This window comes from Littorina saxatilis, linkage group LG6 (genome assembly GCF_037325665.1).
Source record: "Littorina saxatilis isolate snail1 linkage group LG6, US_GU_Lsax_2.0, whole genome shotgun sequence".
In the NCBI taxonomy this organism is placed as follows: domain Eukaryota; kingdom Metazoa; phylum Mollusca; class Gastropoda; order Littorinimorpha; family Littorinidae; genus Littorina; species Littorina saxatilis.
Genome location: NC_090250.1, coordinates 28,857,630 through 28,874,168, shown reverse-complemented (window position 1 = coordinate 28,874,168; position 16,539 = coordinate 28,857,630). Strand labels below are relative to the sequence as shown.

Sequence of the window (16,539 nt, the reverse complement as noted above, 5' to 3'; positions counted from 1 at the left end):
ACACTAAGTCAACTCAATAGTTAAAAAATATCTAACTCAGTTACTAATTCACTTACATTCCGCGGATACCGTTCACTCAGTGAGTGTTGTCTCAGTGTTGAATCTTGGCCCCATCCCAGACTGTTCATGTTCTTCATGTCATCAAAAAGAAAATCCCTCAATCTGTACATTTCAAAGAGAGAATGAAATAAAAACAGCATTCAAAATCAATGAAACAGAATAGAACAGAATTTCTTCGCGAATACACACTTGACGATGATAAAACACATGCCAGAAAGGTCAGGAATCTCTCTCTCTCTCTCTCTCTCTCTCTCTCTCTCTCTCTCTCTCTCTCTCTCTCTCTCTCTCTCTCTCTCTCTCTCTCTGTAAGTGGGTGTGTCGTACGCAAATGAAAAATAAACATTCCCATCAAAATATTGTGTGTGAGGGAGTATAACGCCTCGCGGACGTAGTTGCAGTAAAGCTTATGTCCCGTGGTTGTCAATAAACAATCAAGGGACACAACTCTCAAGGCAAGTCGAGATTGTTCCAAAAGCATGGCGTCGGAACTTTTCAGGTTCGTTCATGTATCGAAGAATGTTCTTGAAATTAGTTAATCTGTTTTGTATTATTTATTTACATGTGTTATAATTTGAGTATTAACTTTTGTTTCAGTAAAGCGAACGATGAGTACATCAGCGAGAACTACCAGCGTGCTGTAGAGGTAAGGTTTGACTTGCAGCTGCATTGACTTGGCAAACGGAATCACAGCCACAGGAATTATTTCTGGAGTTTTATGTTTGCCAAAGAAGTGGATGCATGTGTAGAAATTGGACTTCAGATAGTGCAAAACCGGTTTTGTCATTGAATTCAACATAACAGCGGTGTTTTAAATATAGTCACGAACACTGGGAGAATTACATACCTGTCAAGTACTTTTGGCCTCTCGGACCATAATAAATGGCGTAAGAAACCATAGTTGGGGATCAAAAACCATAGTTAATGCGTGGATGTGGTTAAACGCACAAATTCAACTTCTCACGCATACACACTAAACCAATCAGATTGTTTTTCGCAAACTAAAAGTAAAACACATAAATTCCTTTCTACACAAACTGCTCTTTATTTACCACTACATGTAGCCTAATACATAATTTACACTGCACTCTTGTTCGTTCATTTTTTTTCTCACTTGTCACTTGTGTTCTTTGTTGTATTCATCTGTGCAAATCTTTGCTTTGTCAATCATGCTGCCAGTCACCTTAAAATCATGGCAGCATGTATCAGAGTTAATTTTGACCTGCAAGAAGGCAGTCAGTGTGTCAGCTCCCAGACTGTGATCCAGCACTTGAAGGTGTTGCAGGGTTTCACTGCCAAATGGAAATTTGTGACCCTCCACCACGAAATGAGTCGCATGTCACCTCGCGAGGTTCTGCGCTAGACTTGATATAAGTCTGGAGAGTGTATGGTAACAGCGTGAGGGTCACCTTAGTCACAGGCTTATAACTCAAACAGTTTTCGCTCTTTTCTAAAACGGTTTTCACCACTGGATAGAGCATAAAAAACTCTTTAGGTAAATGTAAAAATATGAAAATCATGCAAAGGTGACATGCGACTCATTCCGTGGTGGAGGGTCACATTTATTCAACATTTTCCTCACACAGGCCACGTAGAACTGGCGCACATCATGCCAGAACTTCTGTTGTGTGGCTGGTGCAAGCTCCTCCTCAGAAATGAATGAACGGCAGTCCATGCCAGCAACAACAACAAAAAGCTGAAAATGCGTATACATGGTTTGAGGTATAGGACGTAGGACCCAAAAAACACCGAAAATCCGTAAGAATTACGCAGAATGCGTAGGACTTGACAGGTATGGAATTATATTGATAGTGACGATTTGAAAAGTAAATTTAGAAATGACTTCAAAATAAATATGGAACATAATTTAAGTTCTGGAGTGACTTTATTTTCTTTCATTCCCTTCTTGCTTGAAAACTCAAGAGATCTCTTTTGCCTTAGTGCTTACAAATCTAGTTAGTTTATTATGATGATAAGTATATTCAACATTTGGAAATAAAACTTAGAAATGACAGAAAATATGGGTTTGAATTAAGTGGGATGCGTGAACAGATAGAATACGCATATCATCGCAGACTTTATAGATGTTTGTTGTGTCTAATACCTGCAGCTGTACTCGGAAGCACTGGTGGAAAACCCGAACAGTGATGATGTACTGGTGAATCGAGCGCAGGCTTATCTGAAACTTAAGCTCTACAAAGGTAATATTTTATTATGTTAATTGTTGTGACAATGAATGCGTGTGTTCATGCCCTTAAAGTTATATACATGTGTGCACTTGCTTGTCATTTTCAGTTTAAATTCATGTGTTATTACAGTGTATAGTTACTGAGATTAAAAATTGAACATCAGCAGGATCAGGTGATCTGTTTCGTCAACATTTTAACTTTACGGGAGAGGGAGGCTGGGGGAGAAGACTCTTAGACTTGCTTTAAGGTAGCCTGCTTGTGTTATTTCTGAGTTAATTTTTAGTTTAATTGTCTATATCTTTATTGATTAGACCTAAAAAAAAAATAAGGTTAAACAATTAGTCGGTGTTTCTGGTTCCCTATGTTTTCCTCACAACCAAAGAATTTGTTTACCCTTCCACAAAACTTGATTTTGGAGACGTTTATTTATGATAATTATTCAACATAGGGAAAAGTGAAAAAAATATTCAGTATTTCATTAACGACCCTAAATTTGTTTTGTCTTGTCATCAGAATCAAGCAAATTAATTTTGGGCCTTCTATTTATACTTAGTGAGATATAAATTACAGGTTTCAGCAGTGTGAATACATATTTTATATCACTTTAATTTAATTTCAGATGCTCTTCAGGACTGTGATAAAGCCCTGGTTTTGAATTCCAAGAATGTCAAGGCTTACCTGCGGAAAGGGTATGTTTTTTATTGTCTTTCATTTAAACCTACCTTGAAAGGATTCTGGTTTCATTCAAATTTTTGTCGCAAAGTTCAATTACTGTAAGTTATATTTTACGCTGAACAGGTCTGGTTTTATGGTGTGGGAAAGAGGTAAACTCTTGAGAGAAAGTAAACTTATGTAAAAACAATTCAAGGTACATTCTGTCCTGTGTAAACCATTTTGGAAATCAGGTTTTTTCAGGCTTCTATAAGAGATAAAAGCATTCATTAACTTGGACAAAAGCCAAACATCTGTAGCTTGACTGTAATACTTTTTATACAATAAAAAAAATTGCTTTCTTACCAAAGCAAATTATTAATGCAGCGATGTCGGCAGTCAGACATTGTTCAACTAACTGGCTCAAATGTCTGATACATATTGTCATATGCCGGTCAGATGTCCGATCATAAACAGGAAAAGGCGAACTGAGTCCTATTCAATTTTGCATGCTTACAGCGGTCAGAGCAATAACATGCCCTTAACACCAGGGGTGCGTTGCTTAGAGCTACCGATCTGTTCGCGCAGAGACAAAAAGTTTTCATGTTGTAGGCATTGCTATGTTCGCGGCGAACTGTTCTACCTTGTCTACCTACTTTCAACTAAATGGACCCGTCTCTTCGCTGACGGCCGAATCCATGCATGCATATTGGGGGCGATCATGCAAACAGTCGCTTTGTACTTGGAACAGCATTTGCCCTCAGGATATCTGTGTGAGTGTGTGTGTTTCGTACCCCACGTGGAGGAGCAGGGGCTTTCCTTTTGTTTTGGGGGTGGTCAGATTCACAGTTGGATTTCTTATTGATTCCGTGAAAAAGTGTTGTGGTCTTCATGTCAGTCAATAAAGGTTGATTAAAGGTGAAGGTTTAGGAGTAAATAGCCCGTGTGTGCTCTCTCTCTCTCTCTTTCTCTCTCTCTCTCTCTCTCTCTCTCTCTCTCTCTCTCTCTCTCTCTCTCTCTCTCTCTCTCTCTCTCTCTCTCTCTTTCTCTCTCTCTCTCTCTCTCTCTCTCCGTGTCTCTGTCTCTCCGTGTCTCTGTCTCTATCTTTCTCTCTGTAATTTCCATTGTCATTTGTCTAACCGTCTTCTAGGTTTCTTTCTAGGTTTGCCTATTGTAAAAGTTTAATTTTCTGTAAAAATAGTGGATAGAACAAACAAATTTTGAAGCAACGGTACACATACAAAAAACAACTCAAAAACACTCTCAAAACGGAGAGGCAAAGAGAGAAAAGAGTTGCTATTCACACAAGGCGATGTGTAAGACTACAATGTTGGTAATGTTGATATCCTTATTGATATTCATGAAAGCAGTCAAATGTCCTATTCATGCTGATGAGTTCAGGACATTTGTCCCTGTTGTTGTTTCTACTCTGTGCTATTGTTCTTATGTTCTGCTGTCTTTGTACAAACGAGAAAAGTGTTGAATGTGTCATGTTTTCGCCGATAATCTATCCAATTAACCTGAATGTTATGTTTGCAGAACTGCTTTGTTTAACTTGGAAGATTACAGAAAGGCACTGGACGTTTTCATGGAAGGGCTGGAGATTGCAGGTTGGCCTATATATATTCACGTGCATGTTGGTTACCTTTGATTGCATTGGCAAGATAGTAAGGATCATTTTCCAAAATTACTTGTGATACTGTTTTGATATTTGGTTGATAAAATACTGTACCTGTGTTCCTTCTTGTGACCTTTCTTTTTCTGCTGTATTTCAGAACCCATTATTTCAGGGGGTATTTTTACAGTAAGCTGACAGCGCATGGACACTGAGTGATGCTTCCTCATTGGTAGAGGCAGTTTGTTGCGTGTGGGAATTAAGTAATAATGGTGGGGGGGGGGGGGGGGGGGGGGAGAGGGGGGTTGTGGGGAGGGGGGCTGTTAGCTAGACTCTTGATCCTTGAATCACTTGTTTGAATCCTGAGGCCTGAATGGTTATGGGTCAGCTTTATGTGGTGATGACTCTGAGGTGGTATCATTGTCCAACCCTGTGTCACACTGTCACTGCTGTGGGATGTAACACTAAAAGACCCTGGTCGTTCTGCCAGAAGTACAGATGGCTGGTCATCGCTACACGTGCACATACCTGAGTAGAGCGGCTCTCGTGGCTGCCGGAGCTTACCACTAGGGAAGTGCACTAAATTTCGAAACATTGGGATTTGAATAACCTGTTGTGATGTGGCACATAGGTCTTTGGTGAGGGTCAGACGACGGGCGCAGTGGCGTGGTGGTTAGACGTCGGCCTCCTAATAGGGAGGTCGTGAGTTCGAATCCCGGTCACTGCCACCTGGTGGGTTAAGAGTGCAGATTTTTCCGATCTCCCAGGTCAACTTATGTGCAGACCTGCTAGTGACTTAACCCCCTTCGTGTGTACACGCAAGCACAAGACCAAGTGCGCACGGAAAAGATCCTGTAATCCATGTCAGAGTTCGGTGGGTTATAAAAACACGAAAATACCCAGCATGCCTCCCCCGAAATCGGCGTGTGCTGCCTGAATGGCGGGGTAAAAACGGTCGTACACGTAAAATTCCACTCGTGCTAAAAACATGAGTGAATGTGGGAGTCCATGAAGAAGAAGAAGAAGGTGAGGGTCAGAGTCTGTAAGAATTAATTGCACGTTAGCATGAGTGTATCAACATGAACAATCAAGATGCTTGTTAAAATCCAGTTAACTGATTACCTCCACATGTTGTTGTGGTTTTTTTTTCCAGAGGACCGCTCCGCATTTGACATTTGGATTGAGAAGTGTGAAGCCAACCTGACTGATGATGAGAAACAAAAGGTATGATGTTATCGATGTTATTGAATTGTAAACTGTTCGAAGTTCAGAGATTTTGTAAATTTATGTTTTGCTCTTTTTTATTGCAGTTTTGATAAAAGCATTGCACATTTTCAAAACCTTTTGATGGGTTTGAATGAAGAGGGAGAAAAAGTGACTTTCAGAAACTAGTCAAACAGTGAAGACAAACTTTTGTGTCGGCCAGTTTGGGAGCTGTGTGAGAACAGCTATTGGTGAGGATACTAATTGTCACCTATACGTCTTTCAGTTTGTAGGAATCCAGTCGTTCGTTTTGCTTTGTAATAAAAGCAGAAAATGACAAAGAGCTAAAAAAAACAAACAGAGCAGAACGGAAAAGAAAAACATGAGACTGAGAGTGCATTGTAAAACTAAAAGTGGAATTGGTGGAAAAAATTTTTCTTATACGCACCTTAACGTGAAACCTTCAAGATCTTTCCTACAGCTATGCTTTTACTTGCAAGTATTTTCTTGAAATGTATTCCATGATAGTGGTAGTCATGGTTTATTTGTTCAACTAGTTCTGTTTAGTTTACTGCATATCCTTTAGCGGTTAGTAAGCAATTGATTTTTGTGCTATGTGAAAAATTGGCTTTGTACTGATACATATTTGTCATAAATAAGATGTATAATAGAGAGATTAAGTGTACAGTTTTAGTAGTAGTAGTAGTGGTTAACTTAAGGAAAATCTATGTATCATTACGCATTCCGCTTACCATAACGAAACTGACAACGGCGTCTGGCCCGTGCGTTTAGTTTCACTTTCGTTAACGTGATGGGAGGGAAGACAACTGTTGCAATAATTCGAAAGAGAAGTGTCCCATGTCTGGACTCTTCAGTTGGGAAAAGAAGAAAAGTCATACACGGAGCAGACGACACAGCCGAAAACAAGAACAAAAGAAACGATTATTGCAATGTTGTTTGTATTGATACATCTTAATGTTTCTGTGATACATTTTAACCACACAATTGTTGAATAGGCGCATGCAGAACGTTCGACGTGTACAGAATCTTCAAAAAGTGAATTCGCTGGAAGAGAAGTGTTTGCGTGCATCTTTCTCTGTCTGCAGATTCACTCATTCCGATTCATTTCTTTGGCTGAGAATGTAGTGCATCAAACCTGGAATAAATCACACATGAAACTGACATTTGTAGCATTAAGTTGTTCAGTAACATACTGGTTATAAAGAAATGTATGAATAAACATGCGTTCGCTGAGTTTTCACACAACATTCAGGGCTCGTTATTTCTGTCGATTTAACCACCGCCCGTTAGCAGATCAAAGGGAGCAAACGTAAACTTTGACCCCTAACCTTTGAACTGCGCACAAAACGCTGACGTCATCACATAAAGTACCGATAACCACTAACACTAACACTCACACTGTACACTTAACCAGTCTAATATCAGGATGTACATGTTTATTGCTCCACAGAATGAGGAAGGATCTAGTGCGACTGCCTCCAAGTCTGCAGCTGCTGCTCCCTCCGCTCCCCCTCCCACCCAAAAAAAGTACGTACCGCAAGGTTCCCACGGACGTCCATATGGGACTCAAATATTTTGTAAGAATGACTAATGTCCTTATCACTGTTTTCATGTCTGTTACACCTGCCAACCCTTATTGATTTGGCCTTGTTATCTGAAGAAAGAAAAACGTCATATTTTTTGGCCTAAGATGTTTGTCTGAGGTGCAAGTAGTTTTTAGGATTAAAAATAAACCTTAACCATGTTTATTTTTTCTGTGCCGGCAGATATGACTGGTACCAGACCCAGACACATGTTGTGGTGACACTGCTGCAGAAGAACACGAAGAAAGAAGAGCTGGTTGTGGAACCTACAGAAACCACGGTCAGTGTTAATTGTTACACCGTGTGCTCATGTGAGAGTGTGCACTTGCACATATGTGATGCGTGTATCATGGCACAAGTGTATATGTGCCAGTTTGATAGCAGGCAAAAAGGTAGTCATTGGAATATTCGATTGAAGACCCTCCTGTTTATTGACTACTTTTTTTTTCAAGACCCTGTTATCTCAGATTTTGATGGGTTTAAGGCTACCTTCCTGTTTTTTTCAGAAAGGTCGACAAAAGTGTTTACCTCATTACAAATAACTTCCTTTTTTATTTTTTTATTGTTAGTCCATTATTTAATAGATTTTTTGTAACTGTTTTTGTGTTTTTGTGTGTGTTTGGTGTCAGTGACTTTATCTGTTGCATTTGTTTGTTTTCTGACAGTTACGTGTGCACACAAAGCTTGCCAATGGCGAGGACTTTGACCTTGACCTTCATCTGAGTCATCCAATCATGCCAGAGCAGACTGTATCCAAGGTCATGACATCCAAGGTGAGCATATGTGCAAGTCTGTCAACGATCAAACAGTCGTTTTGTTGTGACATGGAGAACGATTGCACCAGGAAAGGTAGACAGGCACATTTTGCCAGTTCAGAAAAGAAAAAATGTTGAATTAGTAAAATGACTAGTTCCACGTGGTGTTTTGGCAGTTATGTTTGCCAGCTTTGTAAGAATACAGTAACATGCCACCGTAGTCATAAAATAAACAAGATGTAAGTTACACCTCGGGTTATTCCTGAAATGGCATGGTATCAGTTGGTAGTTTTGATTACTCAGGAGTTCCCCTTGGCATGCCATTTAGTGATTGTCTCCCTTGCACCTTTCAATGGTCAATCAATCAATCAATCAATCAATGAGTCTTATATCGCGCATATTCCGTGGGTACAGTTCTAGGCGCTCTGCAGTGATGCCGTGTGAGATGAAATTTTATACGGCCAGTAGATTGCAGCCATTTCGGCGCATATTTACCTTTCACGGCCTATTATTCCAAGTCACACGGGTATAGGTGGACAATTATTAACTGTGCCTAAGCAATTTTGCCAGGAAAGACCCTTTTGTCAATCGTGGGATCTTTAACGTGCACACCCAATGTAGTGTACACAGGGGGAGGTTCGGACACCGAAGAGAGTCTGCACACAAAGTTGACTCTGTGAAATAAATTTCCGCCGAACCTGGGATCGAACTCACGCTGACAGCGGCCAACTGAATACAAATCCAGCGCGCTACCAACTGAGCTATATCCCCGCCCCAACGGTAATTGTGATTCAATCAAGATGGGTTTAGAATGTAAACACGTGGACAAGGAGGACATGTAGAAAGCTTGCCTCACTAAAAGCAAGAGTATTCACTCTTTCACAACCCATACAAACCCGACAGAGTTATTTCTGTAGTTCGTCTATAGTAAAGGGTGAGAAACTTTTCCGGAAAGTAATAATAATAATTATAATGCACAGTCATTGGGGGAAAAACAATAACATAACATTATTTATAGTGCAGTCACACACATATCAATGAATAACACATTGCCCTATCATACATGATCACAAACACACGCGCGCACACACACACACACACACTTGTGTAGTCTAAGCACCTCTGCGCATAACGTTAGCACCTGCGTGCTGATTACAGGTGGAGATCAAGCTGAAAAAGGCCGAGGGGGTCCAGTGGACCAAGCTGGAAGGGGACGGACAGAAGTTTGCTCTCAAGCTGCCCTCTGCTGCTGCTGGTGCTGGTGAGTTTTTGTATTAGTGTCATTTGTACATGTGGTGTTTGGAGACGGACATTTTTGCCCTTCTTCTTCTTCTTCTTCTTCTTCTTCTTCTTCTTCTTCTTCTTTTTCTCCTCCTGGGTTCTTGGACTGAAACTCACATGGACCCTCGTTTTGGGTTTATGTGATGGCTTAATTTTGTTTCCTGGCCACTCACCAACACAAAGACAGCACAAAGACAGGGTCAAATGTTGGCCTATGGAGGCTTCTTCGGGACAACGAATACACAGGAAAACAAAAAGTAAATGCAAAAACAAAAGCAGCACAAAACCAAAAAGGGGCTACTACATCAAAATATATCGATGCAGTTTTCAAAGTGTCTTTTTCTTTTCTGTGCATGTAGCTCCGGAGGGAGCGGCGAGCAAGTATCCCTCGTCGAGCCACCACACACGTGACTGGGACAAGCTGGAGAAGGAGGTGAAAGAGGAGGAGAAGAACGAGAACCTGGAGGGCGACGCTGCCCTCAACAAACTCTTCCAGCAGATCTACGCCGACGGTTCCGACGAGACCAGGAAGGCCATGATGAAATCTTTTGTAAGTGGGAAGGAAACGGTTATAGGAATAGATGATGTTTGGAAATAATGTGTGTTTTTACGTTGTGGGACGTTGCCCCAACAAACTCTTCCAGTAGATCTATGCGGACAGTTCTTACTATAACAGAAAGGCTATGATGAAGTCTTTTGTAAGCGGGAAGAAAACAGTTGTGGGAAATTTTGATCTTTGGAATAAGTCTGTTGTGTTTTTATTTTGGGGGGCACTGCCCTTAGCAAACTGGATCGACTGACATCCCAGTGGAAATTAGTTCTGATCTGGGTTTTTTGCACTATCCGCTCAATAGTATGCTCTTTTAATTCCAAAGTATGCAAAGGCTGATCGCCGACCACACGTGAAGACACACAGCTCACGTGTGTTTGGTGTACACACATTGCTAGGGATCTTTGCGGGCAACGGTATAGAATATAAAGTCAGCTCCAATGTGTATACTTTCTGGTTAACACTTAGTAGTATGTTGGTTTGTGTGTCTGTGTGTGTGTTTTTAGTGTGCTCTTTTATAATGTAAATGTTATACAGTGAAACACCCCTTTTAATACCTCCAAGTTAAGACTTCCTACCTTCTAAGACTTTGCTTTTTAGGATTGTCTGTTTATAACCTTGGTCAATTCACCCCCATTTTAAGACTCATGATTTTCTAAGACTTTGCTTTTTAGGATTGTCTGTTTATAACCTTGGTCAATTCACCCCCATTTTAAGACTCATGATTTTCTAAGACTTTGCTTTTTAGGATTTTCTGTTTATAACCTTGGTCAATTCACCCCCATTTTAAGACTCATGATTTTCTAAGACTTTGCTTTTTAGGATTGTCTGTTTATAACCTTGGTCAATTCACCCCCATTTTAAGACTCATGATTTTCTAAGACTTTGCTTTTTGAGTCACTTGAGAAAAAGTGACTCTATGTAATCGGTCAGTGTTAGTCTGTCCGGCCGGCCGGCCGGCCGGCCGGCCGTCCGTAGACACCACCTTAACGTTGGACTTTTCTCGGAAACTATCAAAGCGATCGGGCTCATATTTTGTTTAGTCGTGACCTCCAAAGACCTCTACACTTTAACGATGGTTTTGTTGACCTTTGACCTTTTTTTAGGTCACAGGTCAGCGTCAAAGGAAAAATTAGACATTTTATATCTTTGACAAAGTATCTCGGAAACTATCAAAGCGATCGGGCTCATATTTTGTTTAGTCGTGACCTCCAATGACCTCTACACTTTAACGATGGTTTCGTTGACCTTTGACCTTTTTCAAGGTCACAGGTCAGCGTCAAAGGAAAAATTAGACATTTTATATCTTTGACAAAGTTCATCGGATGTGATTGAAACTTTGTAGGATTATTCTTTACATCAAAGTATTTACATCTGTAGCCTTTTACGAACGTTATCAGAAAAACAAGGGAGATAACTAGCCTTTTCTGTTCGGCAACACACAACTTAACGTTGGGCTTTTCTCGGAAACTATAAAAGTGACCGGGCTCAAATTTTATGTGAACGTGACTCATTGTGTTGTGAATAGCAATTTCTTCCTGTCCATCTGATGCCTCATATAATATTCAGAACTGCGAAAGTGACTCGATCGAGCGTTTGCTCTTCTTGTTAGGATTTTCTGTTTATAACCTTGGTCAATTCACCCCCATTTTAAGACTCATGATTTTCTAAGACTTTGCTTTTTAGGATTGTCTGTTTATAACCTTGGTCAATTCACCCCCATTTTAAGACTCATGATTTTCTAAGACTTTGCTTTTTAGGATTTTCTGTTTATAACCCTGGTCAATTCACCCCCATTTTAAGACTCATGATTTTCTCCGATTTTTGGAGGACGATGAAAAACATTTTTGACATTCTTGTTTTTTTGCAGTCGGAATCGGGCGGCACGGTGCTGAGCACCAACTGGTCGGAAGTGGGGAAGGAGAAGGTGGAGGTCAAGCCGCCAGACGGAATGGAGTTCAAGAAATACCAAATGTGATTGGGGATCAGGCAATCAGAGAAAATTACAATCATCTGTCAAAATACAAATTTGATGAAAATTTAAGAAAACATTTGGAATTTGCTAGCCTATGACTTTCCAAAAGAAATTCCCCCTTCCCCCCACCCCTTAAAATTTGATCTGCTGACATAGAGCTAGGATGTTGAATGCCCGTGTTGCACTTTCCCATGCACAAGAAATGATAAACCGCAAATAAAACCACTCCAAAAAGCTCTTCTTGTGAAATCTTCCAGGGAAAACTACACAGAAACAAATACAGAGGAATGGCATTTGTTTGATTTGACAGTCTGTCATGAAAACTGGCAAAATGTTCAAGTGTCAGTGTGTGTGTGTGTGTGCTGCATTTTTATTTTGTTTTTCTTGATTTAGAGACTGTTAAATTCATTTCCAGTATTCATTTGTCTCAAGTGATGTCACAAACATTTTGTGACACTTGACAGTCACTAAGCATATCTTACCATCTTGCAAATTCACCAAAATTATCTCCCTTACACTGTGGCTAAACAACCTTCAAAGTTAATGAAAGATAAACAAAATGAAAGACCTTGATGATTTGATAACAGCAGTGTCAGTCCACCAGGTTTTCTGAATGGTAGAAATTTGGATAGACCAGGAGTTAAAAACAAACCAATGAGAAGTAAGCATTAAATAACTTTCCACTAACGGTTACGCACTGAACAAATCAAAAAAACATTCTCAGAAATCTTAACGCATCTTGGTGCAAAGTGAGTTTTCAAAATTGTTTCTTGTATTGTTTACAATATTTCTGTACGATTCAAACTCTGTTTTGATTGTCTCTTAGCTCTGAGACAGATTTTCACACATGTTAGTATTATTACCATTCTCCGTTACTTGTTTCCTTTGAATGTCATGGCTTTAAGGCCGTTGATCGTTTGAGGCACATGTGTTTGATAACGAGGAAATCCTGTGTGAATACTTCCATATTTTCCTGCTAGAGTTGTAATGCTATACTTGTATGACTTTAAGAATTTACATTGTGTACATGATTGTGTATTTGTTTATTTCTAGATACATTGCATTTTTCATTTTATTTATTTATTTATTAGGCGCTAAGAACCATGTTCGGATTTTCGTCATACAGATACCATTATTATTATTATTATGATTATTATTATTTTTATGACATGTATTATTATTATCATTATTAAATAAGCATTTGATGGATCAACCATTTGAGGAAAAGAAGGATAGAAAGAAAACAAAAAAATGTACAGCTGTTATTACATTGCAAGAGCTATGAATACAGTTCTTATCAAAGACGCAGGATTCGTAGTCCTTAAAGTAAAATACATGCATATATGTAAACATCAGTACAGCAAATGAGGGATGCTGTCCTGATTTAGAGGAAATATTTCACTACTTTTTCAGGGGTGCATGGGGCCAATTTTGAGCTTTTTGATAGGTGTGCTGAAAGAAAGTACAGGGTCAGACAGCAAGAGTACAGGAATAGTACATGTACATGTACCATTAACAATTCAGGCAGAGCTTTGGGATCCCAGGTACACCCATGACTTGTAGCTCTATTACTGCAAAATCTCAAGTCCCATGTGTAAAGTGCTGTGTAAGGGTGGAACATTGCGCAATCTTGTTTTTCAGTGGAGTGAAAGGATTACCTTTTTTTATGTGGTCGGCTGAAGTTGTGATGTTATTGGTAAGATGTTTTGAATCCAGTTTGCTGTGGATGAAATTGATGTGTAACCTACAATGTACTCTTGCTGAGTGAGTTTTTAACCTTTGATTTGTTTTCGAGTAATGTTTTTTTTTTTGTGAAGCTGTTTGAAGCAAGATATTTTCATAGTTTTTGCTGTGTTTGAAAAAGGGGTTACATGAATGTTTGAAGTCTTTGAGTTAAAAAAAAACCACATCAACGACAAGGGATGTTTGATTTGTTTTACTTGAAAGGGAGGGAAGGGGATTTTCAAAGCTGATATTGTCTCTTTTGTGTCTCTCTCTTATTGATTTTAGCCTCCATGTGTAATGAAAAACATCAGTTGCTGTTGGTAGTTTTTGTGGTTTTAAATACGTCATTAACCAATTATAAAAAGCTTGTTGCTTAATAAATGGCTTAACTAAATACAGTTGGAATCTTTGTTTTACTCTGGCTTGCTTGTTCTCAAATGGAAATCTTTGGTTCAGAAGAAAACATGCACACTGAAAAAGTATGTTTCACGAGACTTAGTGACCCTCTGTTTAAACATGACAAGCTCAGAGTTTGAGGCTACAGCAGGCACACACACACACACACACACACACACACACACACACACACACACACACACACACACACATATTAACAGCAATGGGTTTTCAGATTTATTTTCATGTAAAAAGAGCATCCGTAAAAACAAGTTTGTAAAAGAAATACTGTGTGCTTTGGTAAAAAAAAAAATTTAAAAAAATCATTTCTTTAAGGTCCTTGGGTCATACAATTCCATAAAACAACCATTCACAGAAATTTGTGAAATGCCCACTTGGCAAGATACACATTTCCCATTCCTCTCCCTAGTTTGTACAGTCTTCATACCAATAACTCGGTATGAAGAAAGATGTGTTCAGCCACACCTTAATTATTACTGCCATTCTACAACTCACAATTGAATGATTATGATCAGTGCCGGTGTACAAACATTATAACTTTCTGGCTTAAAGTAATTTACAATATTGTGATGAAGGCAAAAATGGAGGATGGAGATGACAATTGTTTACAAAATACATGTAACAAAATACAATGTACTTGTGAAAGGGACAGCAGAGAACAATTACATGATCAGGAAATGCATGTTTTAGTTTATGTCTTCGGTTCTCTTGGCTTCCACCTTTCTCACTTATTGTATTTGTTCATCTGTCGCTAACTCACTCCCTTGACCCCCACACACCCCCTTCCCTCACCAATTCAAGCTTTGTTTAACCACATCCCCAGTTCATCATCAACCACCATTTTATCGCACTTAAAACAGTGGAGCGCAGGAACATGCAAACAAAAGTATGCCAGTTACTTCAGTCACAACATAAAGCTCACACAAAAACAGCAATGCATAAAATCACTAATTTTTTTTAGCAGTTCAGTACCATCTGTGGCGAAGATGCAATGCTTCTGTCTAGGATCTGCATCATGTGCATGCATTGCTTATGACTGCAATTCACTGTCAATGCATGTAGTTTAAAACATTTTATCTTAAAAAAGCATTTAGAAAATGGTCTGTACTACTACAGAAAATGCATGATCAGATCTTCACATTGTTATGCGTAGGAGAGACTAACACATGATTGATCACCATCACTGACACAAGTTTGACCTGTCACTTAGTGGATGCTCACCAAAACCTGTTCCTGCCAAAACCAAGCAGCTTAAAACTTCAGGTCTGATCACAGGCGGAAGGTATCGTCCACTGGACTACTACTATCACAGTAGTCTTTCTGTGATAGTAGTAGTCCAGTGGACGATACCTTCCGCCTGTGGTCTGATCACCCGATTCCTTCAATCTACAGGCACTTCTTGGTACCGCTGAGTCCATTTTGATGTAATCTTGGTAAAAAGATGCACCCCTGTTGTCTCTTCAGCCCCTCTGACAAACTTGACCTTCACAAGGTCAGTTAAGATCGGGGTGGTTCGGATACTCACCCCATTCAAGGTCATTCCAAATTGACACTTTATCTTCACGTATGCACTTTTCCCTCACACAAATTTTGACCTTCACAAATTAAGGCAGTCAGTATGGAGGATTTCTGCATGACTCTCACCGAATAGTTCAAGGTCATCTTATCTTATCTCCCAAATATGTCCACATCAGTTGGAATCCTCGTTGGTGGGGAAATGCGTGTGCCTCTCCACTCTGTAGTCTCTAAATCCTCCGGAACCTCTGCCGCTGGAACCGGAACCGCTGCCTCCTTGTCGACTTCTTCGTGACCTTGACCCTGACCCACTTCTGCTGCCCCTGTCGCTGCCACCATCATCACCACCAATCATCATGGCGGCGATTTCGGGAGGCAATTGCACGGCTGACATGGTGGTGGAGCCCTGTGTGCGGGGGCGACGCATGGGGTGGGCAGGGCGGCGGCTGTGTTGACCCGAGTCCTCCTGGTCATTCTCTTCTCTGGACGAGTGGCGACCAAGGCTGCATGGAAACAAGATCAATGCAGACAGTTGAACTATTTGCCCGCTCGCTTTTATCATTATTGTTTGTGTGTTTGTTCGTGTGTGTGTGTTTTTTTTTTTTTTAGTCATTTGCCTTTAAGATGTTGGTAAACCTTTGCGTCAATTGGGATATTCGTCAAGGCAATAAAAACAAGTCGCGTAAGGCGAAAATACAACATTTAGTCAAGTAGCTGTCGAACTCACAGAATGAAACTGAACGCAATGCAACGCAGCAAGACCGTATACTCGTAGCATCGTCAGTCCACCGCTCACGGCATAGGCAGTGAAATTGACAAGAAGAGCGGGGTAGTAGTTGCGCTGGGAAGGATAGCACGCTTTTCTGTACTTTTCTTCGTTTTAACTTTCTGAGCGTGTTTTTAATCCAAACATATCATATCTATATGTTTTTGGAATCAGGAACCGACAAGGAATAAGATGAAAGTGTTTTTAAATTGATTTGGAAAATTTAATTTTGATAA

The 16,539-nt window shown here is 39.9% G+C and overlaps 2 protein-coding genes across 3 annotated transcripts in view; one reads left to right on the top strand and one right to left on the bottom strand.

Moving 5' to 3' along the window:
- The first annotated feature begins 503 nt into the window (after positions 1-503).
- On the top strand, positions 504-14,003 carry LOC138968934 (protein SGT1 homolog). The gene is made up of 12 exons (XM_070341611.1): positions 504-556; positions 655-703; positions 2,168-2,258; positions 2,866-2,935; positions 4,437-4,507; positions 5,666-5,736; positions 7,187-7,263; positions 7,503-7,599; positions 7,985-8,092; positions 9,233-9,335; positions 9,715-9,905; positions 11,776-14,003. The coding sequence occupies exons 1-12, from the start codon at positions 537-539 to the stop codon at positions 11,881-11,883; spliced, it is 1,056 nt and encodes a 351-aa protein (XP_070197712.1). The 5' UTR covers positions 504-536; the 3' UTR covers positions 11,884-14,003.
- A 222-nt stretch (positions 14,004-14,225) lies between these two features.
- LOC138968933 (E3 ubiquitin-protein ligase TRIM63-like) overlaps positions 14,226-16,539 on the bottom strand; it is a 12,331-nt gene continuing 10,017 nt past the window's right edge. For both annotated transcript variants that reach the window (XM_070341609.1, XM_070341610.1), the window contains exon 7: positions 14,226-16,040. In XM_070341609.1, coding sequence (XP_070197710.1) covers positions 15,713-16,040 — 328 coding nt within the window. In that variant the 3' untranslated portion in view covers positions 14,226-15,712. The remainder of the gene's footprint in view (positions 16,041-16,539) is intronic.